This window comes from Lactuca serriola, chromosome 5, assembly GCF_051521515.1.
Source record: "Lactuca serriola cultivar US96UC23 chromosome 5, Lser_US96UC23_V15, whole genome shotgun sequence".
In the NCBI taxonomy this organism is placed as follows: Eukaryota; Viridiplantae; Streptophyta; class Magnoliopsida; order Asterales; family Asteraceae; genus Lactuca; species Lactuca serriola.
Genome location: NC_136412.1, coordinates 357,169,235 through 357,180,872, shown reverse-complemented (window position 1 = coordinate 357,180,872; position 11,638 = coordinate 357,169,235). Strand labels below are relative to the sequence as shown.

The 11,638-nt window shown below is 31.3% G+C and overlaps 1 protein-coding gene across 2 annotated transcripts; it reads left to right on the top strand.

Moving 5' to 3' along the window:
• Window positions 1–1,936: 1,936 nt before the first annotated feature.
• On the top strand, window positions 1,937–5,682 carry LOC145052197 (uncharacterized). Of its 2 annotated transcripts, none has more exons than XM_078999997.1 (11): window positions 1,937–2,071; window positions 2,883–2,940; window positions 3,230–3,307; window positions 3,655–3,789; window positions 4,179–4,256; window positions 4,404–4,484; window positions 4,600–4,665; window positions 4,748–4,879; window positions 4,971–5,105; window positions 5,317–5,385; window positions 5,492–5,682. In XM_078999997.1, exons 2-11 carry the CDS (start codon window positions 2,911–2,913, stop codon window positions 5,507–5,509), a joined length of 822 nt encoding a protein of 273 aa, XP_078856123.1. In that variant the 5' UTR covers window positions 1,937–2,071; window positions 2,883–2,910; the 3' UTR covers window positions 5,510–5,682. The 2 variants fall into 2 exon arrangements, with proteins under 2 accessions (XP_078856123.1, XP_078856124.1); XM_078999998.1 differs by having other exon boundaries at window positions 2,860–2,940.
• The last annotated feature ends 5,956 nt before the right edge of the window (window positions 5,683–11,638 follow it).

Below are 11,638 nucleotides of genomic sequence, written 5' to 3'. Positions count from 1 at the left end.
TTCAATCATATTAAATAGTTGTTTTATTTTATTTTAATCAGATTAGTTGAAATTTGATCAACTTAGTAGTCACACTATATTTATTAAGGGGTTGATTTTTTAAAATAATATTTACACAAACAACTTGAAATTAATACATTTGACTAGATATGTATTTACAACATCATCATCTCTTTAGTTTTATTCCATACATAATAAAAATGCATCTTAAAGACAATTCAAGTTCCTTGCTGTCATAGATTACAATACATTGAAAAATCATTTTTTTTAATTTAGTTTTTTTATGTAGTATACAAATTTAAAAAAGCAAATAAAAATAGATTTCAACACTCAAAGCAAACAACTCATAATTTTTTTGGAAGTGCCGGATAGAATGATGCTTTTCGCAAAATATATAATAGTAGCAACATTTTTTTAATCGGAATCCAAACATTTTGGTCATAATAAGAGGCTACGACGGGTTTTAAAGAAACGGTTGGTGCATTTGATGGAACTTTAATACATGCTACTGTTCTTGTTTAAAAAAAACAAGATTTATACAAAGAAAGGAAAAAAGACGATTGTGATTAAAACGTATTGATAATTTATGAGTTCAACATGATTTTAACGTTTATTGTAGCCGACTATGAAAAGGTAGCACATGATGTTAAAATATTATCAGAAGTATTAACATATCAACATACATCATTTTCGTTTCCACGACCATATACGTTTATGGGTTTTTAAATATTTATACTGTAATTTTAAAATTAATTAATTATTTACATATTTACAAAGGAATATTATCTTTGTGATGTCACGTATGCACACATTTGATGATTTGTGGCTTTGTATCATAACGTAATGTATTGGATTAGAGATTTTCGTTACAGATGACTAATAAAGAAAAAAATAATCATGCACATGCAAAACTTTGCAACATCATTGAACGTGTTTTTGGTGTCTTGAAAACACGATTCACAATATTAAAGAAGATGACATTATTTTTGCTGGTTACACAAAGAACATTACCATTGCATGTTTAGTGTTTCATAATTTTATAAGGAAATATGGTTTGAGCGATGAATTCTCTACTCAATACAATCAACGTAATGTGTCGTGCCGAAAATAATCATGTTTGTATGGATGATGGTGAAGATGAGGTTGAAGATATGGTATTACAACAGACAGAAAATATATGGTTTAGTTACGGGATGAAATTGTTGAGCAGTTAATAAAAAATATAGAATAAATGTTTTTTTTATTGTGCATGTATGAATTATATTTCAATGTTGTAAACTATAATTATTTTACTTACAAGGTTAAAAAACTTTAAGTTAAAAAATCAATTTATTTTAGCTTGTAGACATTAAAAAACAAAGAATATTTTTTTTAGATTGCATATGTTTTGTACACCTCTTTAGATGTGTGTATATATGATCTACAACAAACATTTTACCTCTTAAAAAACAAACAATATCTTACTCAACCTTTTATTTTGTTAATATGATCCGAAAAATACATATGTTTAACTTCTCCAAAAACAAACATGTAAGAGTGTATTAAAATGACCATAACAAAGTATTTGTGAACAATTTTGAAAAAAAAAGACGAGGACAAACAGTGGCGGACCTATGTAGGGCATTTGGGGTTCCGGGCCACTGCTTAATTTCCAGCACGCAGTGTAAATTTTTTTTTGTTTTTTGCTTTTTCTATTACAGCACCCGCTTGAAGTACGAGGGACACCCCTACTAAAACAGTCTGCGTCCGCCACTAAGGACAAAAGTATTAAAACGACCGTAACAAAGTATATGTGAACAATTTGAAAAAAAAAAAGACGACGACAAAAATTCCCGATTTGCCGTTATTGCGTTATCAAGTTTAGGGTCCAGGGTTACGGAAGTCCCTATCTTTAAGTACAGGGGCTAAAGTGATAATAGCTGATAATTATCATCTCAACGTGTTTTAGATCAGTGAGGACTGAGACTGAGAAGACTCTTGCTTGCCGGCTTTTAGGGTTTATTACGAGCGTTTTAGGGTTTTTCTGAGTACGGATACGGCCACCGATCTTTCTCAATCAAAGCTCTGTAATGTATGTTCTTTCCTTTTAGTGATAATCTACATGATGTATTTGTTCAATTTTTTGTGAATATCTTACCTGTAGCGTTGCTGTTTGTGTACGTAATCTTGAGGAATGAGTTTTATCTTGAATTATTTATGTTGTCTGAACATGTTCTTAAAGAGTAATGATTAATTTTTCTTCACCTTTTTTGTGCATTTCAAACTACATTAAATCTTCTATAGAACATGTGTTACATGCGTTTGGTATGTGTTAAAAGTTAAAGCCTTTTTAAATAAGCTTTGTCACACACCCTCTGTGTCCTTATCTGTCCCCTTTAAGGTAGCCAAGTATACAGATTATAACAATATTATAAAAAATAGAGTAAATTACTAATTGGTCCCCATTCTTTACTCCAAATCGCAAATTTGGTCGAGTTTTGAAATCTTCCCAAAGTCGTCTTCACGTTTGCATCATTACAGATTTTATAGTCCATCTGAAAACAGAATATAAAATAAGTATTAAAAAAAACAACATTAGACCAAACTTGAGATTTTGCATAAAGCATGTCGACCAAATCCATAACTTAAGGACAACTTCGAGAAGAATTATTATAAAATGGACCAAATTTGTAATTACTTCAAAAAAAATTAATTACGTTTGATTGGAGATCTTATTTGTGTAGGGGACAATAGGGTGTGGGCATAAATAAGGATACATTGGACTTGAAACATAATTAATGTTGTTAATTCATCAAAAGCTTCAAAATCCAGTGTTAAGGGTTTATGTTATAAGTGTATAATCAAATAAAAAAAACACAGTGTCAGTGGGTTTCTCTTTGCAGCATACGATCTACTTACTAGCAGATAGCAATGGCTGGCAAAAGCTCTATCTTGGATCAGGTAACTTTTTTTTTTTTTTTTTTTTTAATCATAGGAGAGAATAGAGATCCCTTTGGTTTTGTAGTTTATTGATTACTGGGCATTAGTAATGCTTCTATACACTCAGACACTTCAGGTTCATTAATTAATATGGAGTATTAATAATAATATAAGTTGTTTCAAAGAAGTGTGAAAGCAGTTGGTTGCTATATAACATATGATACTCCCTTTGTTTTAATGATAGATATCACTTACCATTTCTTATGTAAGTGTTGTGTTGGATAACAACTATGAGGTTCCCCTTTTGCAGAGTGTTCAAGAAACAGATTTGCAAAACGCATTGGACTATGCTACAAGTGTTTACAAATCTTCTCTCTACCTTGCCCTTGTATGTTTTCATTAATTTTTGTTTTTTGTTTTTTTTATCATGTTGTCAATTGGTATAATAATTCACTTTTCAAATGCTTGTAGGCTAGAGTAAGGGAAGCCCGTGATAAGGCATTTGAGTATTTTAGATATATGCCAAGAGCCGGTGCCATAAGGGAAAAAGTTAAACAAAATATTCGTTTAACCTTATTTAGAAGTATTTATAGGTAGTTTTTTTATCCACAAATACTTTGGACTTTGGTGTCTCCTTTATATCTCAATCCATCTAGTCCATAAAGGAAACATGTACTTGCTTTATACAATTTCTGATTACTTTTTTGTTTCTTGTCTAATGGCTAATGCTTGTAGGATGCATTAAAAGAAGCACATGAGGAGGCTTTCTTGAAGGCATTGGTGGCATTTGATTTTGCAACAAGGGTTGTAGGTTCTGGTGCACAAGAATACAAAAGGTGTCTTGAGGAGTTTATGACAAATGAATATGAGGTATCTAGCTTTTCTGATGAAACCTTTGTTATACAAGTTAAGATAGGTACATTTAATTAGTTTATGAATTATACCATTAAACTACCACTTTACATCTATGAACTTGGTATGTATACATAGCCAAACATGTGTAATGGATTTTCCATTGGGTACTATATTTGCAGAATAGTTGTCTTAACCCCTTGATTTGCTGATAACACCTTAAAGTGCTTTCAGATCTTTCTGCTTTATATTATTTGCTATTGGATGTTTATGCTTTTTGTTGTGGGGCAAATAGAAATGTATTTTATATTCTTTATTTGTATTTATAGCTTTTATCGAATAGTTATTTCTCTTTTATTCGGATTTGAGAATCACACAAAGCTCTCAACTGTATTCACATCTTTCAGGCTTTTGAGGATTCACAGTGCAAAAGGGCAATGGAACATGCTGCTGAAGTTTTCAATTCTGTTCTTAACACTCAATCAGTATGCTTTCCCAAATCTACGTTATTTTTGTGTAGCTAGTGGTATTAATATTTTGTCAATTTCAGAACATTAGACCCTTAGCTTAAAAAACCCACCATTCCAAGTTGATAAAAAGCAATTGGCCGGTTTTCACTTTTCATCTTACAGCATATGATGATGGGCATTGTTAAAGAACCAATTGGCTCCGTTTCAGTACATTATCATTCTGCTCACAAAGGCAATAATCAGGTAGGTACCTTTTTCTTATTGGTTTGCAGTTTTGAGATTAGGGGTTTTGGTGCAACCATTTAGTAATAAGTAGCTTAGGCTCAATTTAGTAACACAAAACTGTTTTCATTTTCAGTTGTTAGTAGAAAACGCATTGGACCATGCTAAAGACGTTTACAAGTCTTCTTTCAAACCTCCAGTAGTATGTTTTCTGAAATCTTGATTATATTTTGTTTTTTATGGTGTACACTTGGTATGATAGTTTAGGTTTTAAATGCTTGTAGGCTTTGTTAGCAGAAGCCGGTAATAAGGCAGTAGCTGCTTTTAGGGGTGTGGCTGTAGGGGCGGGTGGGCCCGGTTCTATAAGGAGAAAATATAAACATATTCTTCGTGACATTATGCGTAAGGAATATAAGGTAGCTTTTCTGGTGAAACCTTTAATAAATTAGTATTTTTATCCAACTTGGTATAATAATAATATATAGTTCACTTTTCAAATGCTTGTAGGATGCAATAAAAAAAACACATGAGGAGGCTGCTTCAAGCGCATTGCTAGCTTTTGAATGTACAGCAAGGGCTGTAGGTTCTGTTAAGGAAAAATACAAAAGGCTTCTTGAGGATTTCATGAGAAACGAATATGAGGTGAAGTTTTTTGTTTATGTTATTGTTGTTGAGATACAATATATGGTTTAATGAATTATATCATCAAACTACCACTTTACATAGCCAAACCATGTAAATATTTTGTTTTTACTTGTATATTTCTATAAATCATTAGAATTCATATTTGTAGCCGTTATCAGATAGAGATTTATATATTTGAATAGTCGCTCCAAATTCTCAACTGTTTTAGGGTTTTGAAGAATCAGAGAACAGAAGGATCCTAGCACATGTTCTTGAACTTCTCCAAATTCTCAACCTGGTATGCTTTTTGAAATCTTCATTATTATTATTATTATTATTATTATTTTTATATGGTATGGTGTTGACTTCACTTGGTATAATAATTCAATTTCAAATGCTTGTAGGATATTCAACATGAGTAGCACATGTTCAAAAGGCAATAGGTAGGGCAGGTTGTTCAGGTATTATGTATAAAAATTAGGGCAAAAAATATTTGTAGGTGTTGCTTTTGAAAATGTCATCTTTGACTGATGGCTTCCATCTGCCAAAATTATTGATCCTACCAATGAACAGTCTATAAATCTAGATTGGCTAATTATTGATCGGGTGATAGTGCCCTAAGCATGGGCTTATGTTGCTTTTTTCCTTTCAGCATTTTAAGTTAGTGTAGATTTTTTTCTGCATCTTTGGATAACCATATCTCCCTTTTCTTTTATCATGCTTATTCTTCTCTATCTTTGCTACAACTAGGTTTAAACCCATGGAAACCACGGTTGAAAAAGAAACAAATGTTATTTGTAATTCAAAATCATGATGACTAATAATATTTTATATTGGTATGTTTATAATGATTATATGTATAAATAATTTTTAAAATGGCAAGAAATTTTGAATAATGAAATGCAGAAAAATGCTAATTATGTAGTTTTATGTATCATGTAGTTTGATGTACTTTCTATATGAGTCATTGTACTATAAACCCTTGTAATACACTGTTAATAAATTAGAATAACATTGATAATAATTAGTTAGAAAAACTTAAGAATGTTAGGAATTTGACTAACTTATGCAATAACAACATACTTTGATTTACTAATCTCTATGATTGTACTTGCATGCACAACAACTGTTTAATTCAGATTCTCCAAATTTTAAAACAAAACTTATATTTTTGTTCATTAACCGTGGGTGCAAACTATGGATGCTTATTTGAAAAAAATATCTAAATTTAAAGCCTTTTTATTCTGACTAACTACGTGGAAACTAAAAGTAGTTGATGATTTTTTATTGACATATATATATTTGAAATAATGACGAGTAGTTTTAGACATAAAATTGACTAATTTTTTGCTCTATAGTTTTTTATTTTCAAATAGTGGTTTGGTTCCAACAAATAATTAAATGCATATACACAATTAAATATTAAAAAAATTAAACATGTTACAACTGAAATGTGTTCTAGTTTCATATTTGAGGAAAGAGAGAGCATAAGCTAATGCAAACACAACTTTCTTCACATAAATTGTTTTGCTAACTCTCATGTTACATTCCTATCAGAATTCAATTACGTGTCCAATTCCAACTCTAAAAATGTGTGAGTGAGTGTGTATGTGTGTTTGTGCGTAAAAAAAAGAAGCAAAGTACTCCTATTGCTTTTTTCTTGAGAATTATTTTCAAACTAAATTTTAGTATGACATGAATGTAGTGTCAATAGTCAATTTCAAAGAGTAAAGAGAGTTAACAGCTGATATCAGAGAACACCATGATAAATTTCAAGAGGAAAAAAAGTATTCACCTTACAACTCTAATAACTTAGATCATCACGATTGTAACTTAGCTCCTAAAAGCATTTTTTTAATTTATCCACTGAAGCCTAAATTGCAGAAGGCGAACTTTAATATGCTTATCAGATAGTGAAGTATTTCTAGGATTCTCCAAATACAACTTTAATATGCAATATTCCACGGTGTAGAGCAACTGAATCTGCAAAAAAAAAATCCATATGAAAATTAACCGTGTTGATCTAAAAAGCCTGTCATTTGGTTGTTACATTGACAAAAAAGTATTGCAAATCAAACACACAAACAAATATAATGTAATTGAGCAACCCTCTACGTTATAACATTACTGGCTACTTATCATCTTCTCAATCTCTTGAAGCTTTATTAGCAGAAGAACATGAGGATTAGGGTTCTGTTGATTCCTGTTTTCCAATTTCTTTCACTTCTAATAATATGAAATGGCTATTATAAGGTCCTGAAAAAGAAACTAAAAAGCTGTTGAAATCTTGGCTCTAACAACTTTTTCTCCAATCTAATAATATTATTTATGATGAACCAACCATTTTGCAGTTCAATAATCAAATTGACAATTCAAACAGTCAACCGAAAAAAAAGATGGAAATAAATTGGAGAGAAAGAGGTACTACCAAGACGGGGAAAAACGATGTTGCTTGGCAGGTTCCAAATGTTGTTCCTCTTTGGAACTGAAGTGTTCAACGATAATTAAATTGTTATTGGAAATCTGACAAATATCAAATTATATAAATATGAAAATAGTAACATGACTTTTTTCAAAAAAGTAAACCTCATTGAGGGGGTCAGCAACACCTAGTAACGAAAATTAAATTGTTACTGGAGATCGACATCACAACCATCATCATTATCATGTCAAGTCTTTGGTCTATGTCAAAAATAGTGGCTATGGTGATTTATATTGACTTTCAGTTTGACTTCATTGGAAGCTTTTTCCATGTCATCAAGATAGCCATTTGAAGGCATGGACTGTACTATGGTATACGATGTATTAAGCTGCCTGGTCGGTCTTGTTAAAAGTTTGGTACTAATGGGATTTGGCACCAACAATTTGGATAATTTGGTTTTCGGTATTTGCTGATCTCTCCCCTACAACATACAATGATAGTATATTACATGTATATCTATAAACTCATATATAAACCAAAATACTTAATTAAATCATAATTAATCGATTTTAAAATTATAAACACCATCTTTAAATTGATTCTAATTATTAAAAACTAATTAACTTGTAACATTGCATATTACTCTTCTCCCAAAAATTTGATAGAAATCTGTCGATAACAAAGGTAGGGTCGATATCTTCTTTGTGAATTCGCCCAATAATATCGACAGACCGGACAGATGAGAGTTCGGGTCTCAAATTCAAAATCTGACATGGAGTTGCCATCAACCAAAATTCACTATGACATTGACAGGTACTTCTAAGATTCTGGTCAATAATAGGTCATTTGAATTCACCTATTTGTAGCTGCAAATCCTAATTGTATAACCATCAACTACATATTCATTACATAGTTTAGAGTAGTATAATCACATGCCTCCAAAATCAATTGTAGGAGATGAAATATATTGTTTGCCAATAGATTATGAATATGTAATCATTACATTTTGCTAATCGATTTTACAGAATTTGAAGCATCAAATAATATATATATATATATATATATATATATATATATATATATATATATCAAGGTTGCAAAAATCGCTCGACGGTAGCTCGGCGGTGGACTGGAGTCAAGGGATTAATCGGCTAGGCGGGGATTAATCGGGGACCATTAATTATTAAAAAATTAATAAATAAAACATTAATCCTAAGAATATAACATTATATCTATTAAAAAGTTACTAAAAATTAATAAATATACCATTATAACATGATACTATGATTACAAAAACCCTTTTGATCCCTAATACATCAGATTTAAATAACCAACAATTGCATTTGGATCCAAGTCTGCATAAAATGGGGAGAAAAAAGTGTTATGAACAATGGGTTCCAATAGCATCGGGAATAGATGTGGACTTGCAACCTGTTGTCTACTACATTTGGGACTTTGTGAATGTTAAGGGAATTCAATAGCAGGAGGCTGTGGATATGTGGGAATTCCATGATCGATGATTCGATCCTGATTATTGCTATATAACACACAATATGCGGCGACTGTTGTTGAAGCTTCAGAAGGCAAAGACTGGTTTAGCTTCGAGGATGACGACTGACGGACTGCGATAACGTGAATGGAAGAAAAAGACGGAGTCGGAAGAGGGACAAATGGTATTGAAGAAGAATATGACATCGTTTTAGAAGCATCAGTTCATGCTTTCTTTCGTTCCTTCAGACTATAGAGAGAATTTCAAAAAAGAAAAGAAATGAATGCGATGGAGTAAGAAGAACCCTAACAGTAAATCTAACAATTTGAAACTTTTTCCCTTAAAGTTTTTTTTTTTTATTTATTTATACTGATTAGGGCGCCTAGGCCCGCCTAGACCCGATAATCTCCGTCTTTGACCGATTTTGACCACGTCCGATAATAGGGTCCGATTAGCTATAAACGTCGATAGTGGAGGACCGCCAAGCGCCTAGGCCGATATTTGCAACACTGATATATATATATATATATATATATATATATATATATATATATATATATATATATATATATATATATATATATATATGTGTGTGTGTGTGTGTGTGTGTGTGTGTTTATAGATTTTATAAAGATTGCATTATAGGGATGTCAACGGGGGCAAATGGGACGGGGAGTGCATCCCCCGCCCCTGCCCCTGAAATTTCCTTGTTTCCCTGTCCCCGCCCTCGACCCCGAAATGTTCAGCCTTCCTACTCCCGCCCCCGCTTTCGAATCTCCTTTATTACCCCCGTCCCCGATTGATTTTGGGTTACCTTTTTTTTTTTTTTGCTAAAAGAAGTTATTTACATTAAAAGAAACTATTTTTTATGTAACAAATAATTATTTATAGTAGAATTTTACATGTTAAAAATAAAAAAGTTATGACATCTTAAAAACATTATACTAACAATTTAAAAACATGTTTTTTGATGAATTTTGGAAGCTCAAAATCATGTTATAGTTTATTATATTTATATAATTAATATATGTAAATATATGTGTCATTTATTAACATGGTCCTCATGAGGGTTTCGGGACAGAATTGCCTAACCTTGCTCCCACCCCCAAAATTAAAACGGGGGTTAACATTGCCCCCGCCCCCGACTTTTTTAAAAAAATTCTCCCAAACAAGATGGGGCCCCCGTGGGAACGGGGTCCCACGGGACTTTTTGACATCCCTATATCGCAAATGAGTATTTAAGTAATTATTTATAATCTAATTTAAAGATAAGTTTTTTAATCTTTAAATATATTAGTTATTATTTAATTAAGTATTTGGGTATATATATATATATATATATATATATATATATATATATATATATATATATATATATTGCTATTTCTCAAAAGTTATCATAATTCAAATACAAAGTATATTGCTATTTCTCGTCTCACCTTCCCCTAGTTGCATTTACTTGTAGCAACTATTAGAAGTTTAACAATATCTTGTCTGAAAATACTTTCATTTTTCCTTCAATGTTCCTATATGTTATGTATATTTGGTTCAACCTAAATGCACAAAATAATTGTATTAATATAAAATGCATAAAAACAAACACTGTTATACATATATATGTGGTGGTATGTACCCTGGTTTAATACAATGATTAGAGATGTTTTACTTTCCTGTCATCAGTAAGTCTCCATATGAATAAAGATAATCTTTTGAACCAAACGACCATCAGGTCTACATAAAGTTATGCTCATTTTACTTTCTTGCTCTCTAATTTCCCTACTTGTGAAAGATCTAAATAATGAAAGGATTTCAAATCTTCCCTAATTGCAACAAATAGCAACACACTTTCATTTATTTGTTTATTATAATTTATAGCATCATCCTTTCATTCTTCCCATTACAACATTTTACTTTCATTTTTTTCCTTATTAACAAATTGTACTTTCCTCTTTTTCTTATTAAGCCGTCATACTTTAAAAAATGCACAACTTATATACATTCAGTTTTTTTCTTGTTAACACGTTGGGTTGGTTTTTATAAAGTAGAATGTTGTAATAAGAAGATATGAAAGTATCATATGCTATATAATATATAATAAACAAATAAATGAAAGTAGGTTGCTATTTCTTAACATAAATTAAGTTTCACTTTTACACCTCGTATGTTACATTGCCATAGAGTTACATATGAAATGACACCAACCGCCGATAGAATGCATATTGACCGGGGCTCGTCTTTTGTAAGAAAAATTATTTTAGAGGTAACATCCTAAAAAGCCTAATCATAATTATTCATAATTAGCTACTCACTCTAAGTTCACAAAAAAACATTTGTTATGTCACTACAAAGATATAGGGCTTCAAAATTATAGAAATATCGTTTTGGATAGACACTTATGGGTTCAGGGATTTGGGATTTGTTCAGCACTAGAATGTTTTGTTCGAAACGTTGGTTCTCATGAAGGTGGTAGGAAGTGATTTCAAGGACGAAATCTAATTTAAGTGGGGGAGAGTTGTAACACCCTGTTCCGAATCGTTTCCTATATGGAGGTGGTGACCCGCAGACCGAATATCATTAGGCTTTGGGCCTTTAAGTAAAAGATATTTAGACCCATTTGGGTGTGGGTAATGTAATTTGGAT

Coding starts and splice junctions, on each gene's coding strand:
- LOC145052197 (XM_078999997.1), top strand. CDS start 2,911: ATGGCTGGCAAAAGCTCTATCTTGGATCAG. Junction 4,485..4,599: donor CTCACAAAGGCAATAATCAG/GTAGGTACCTTT, acceptor TTTCATTTTCAG/TTGTTAGTAGAAAACGCATT. Junction 4,666..4,747: donor CTTCTTTCAAACCTCCAGTA/GTATGTTTTCTG, acceptor AAATGCTTGTAG/GCTTTGTTAGCAGAAGCCGG.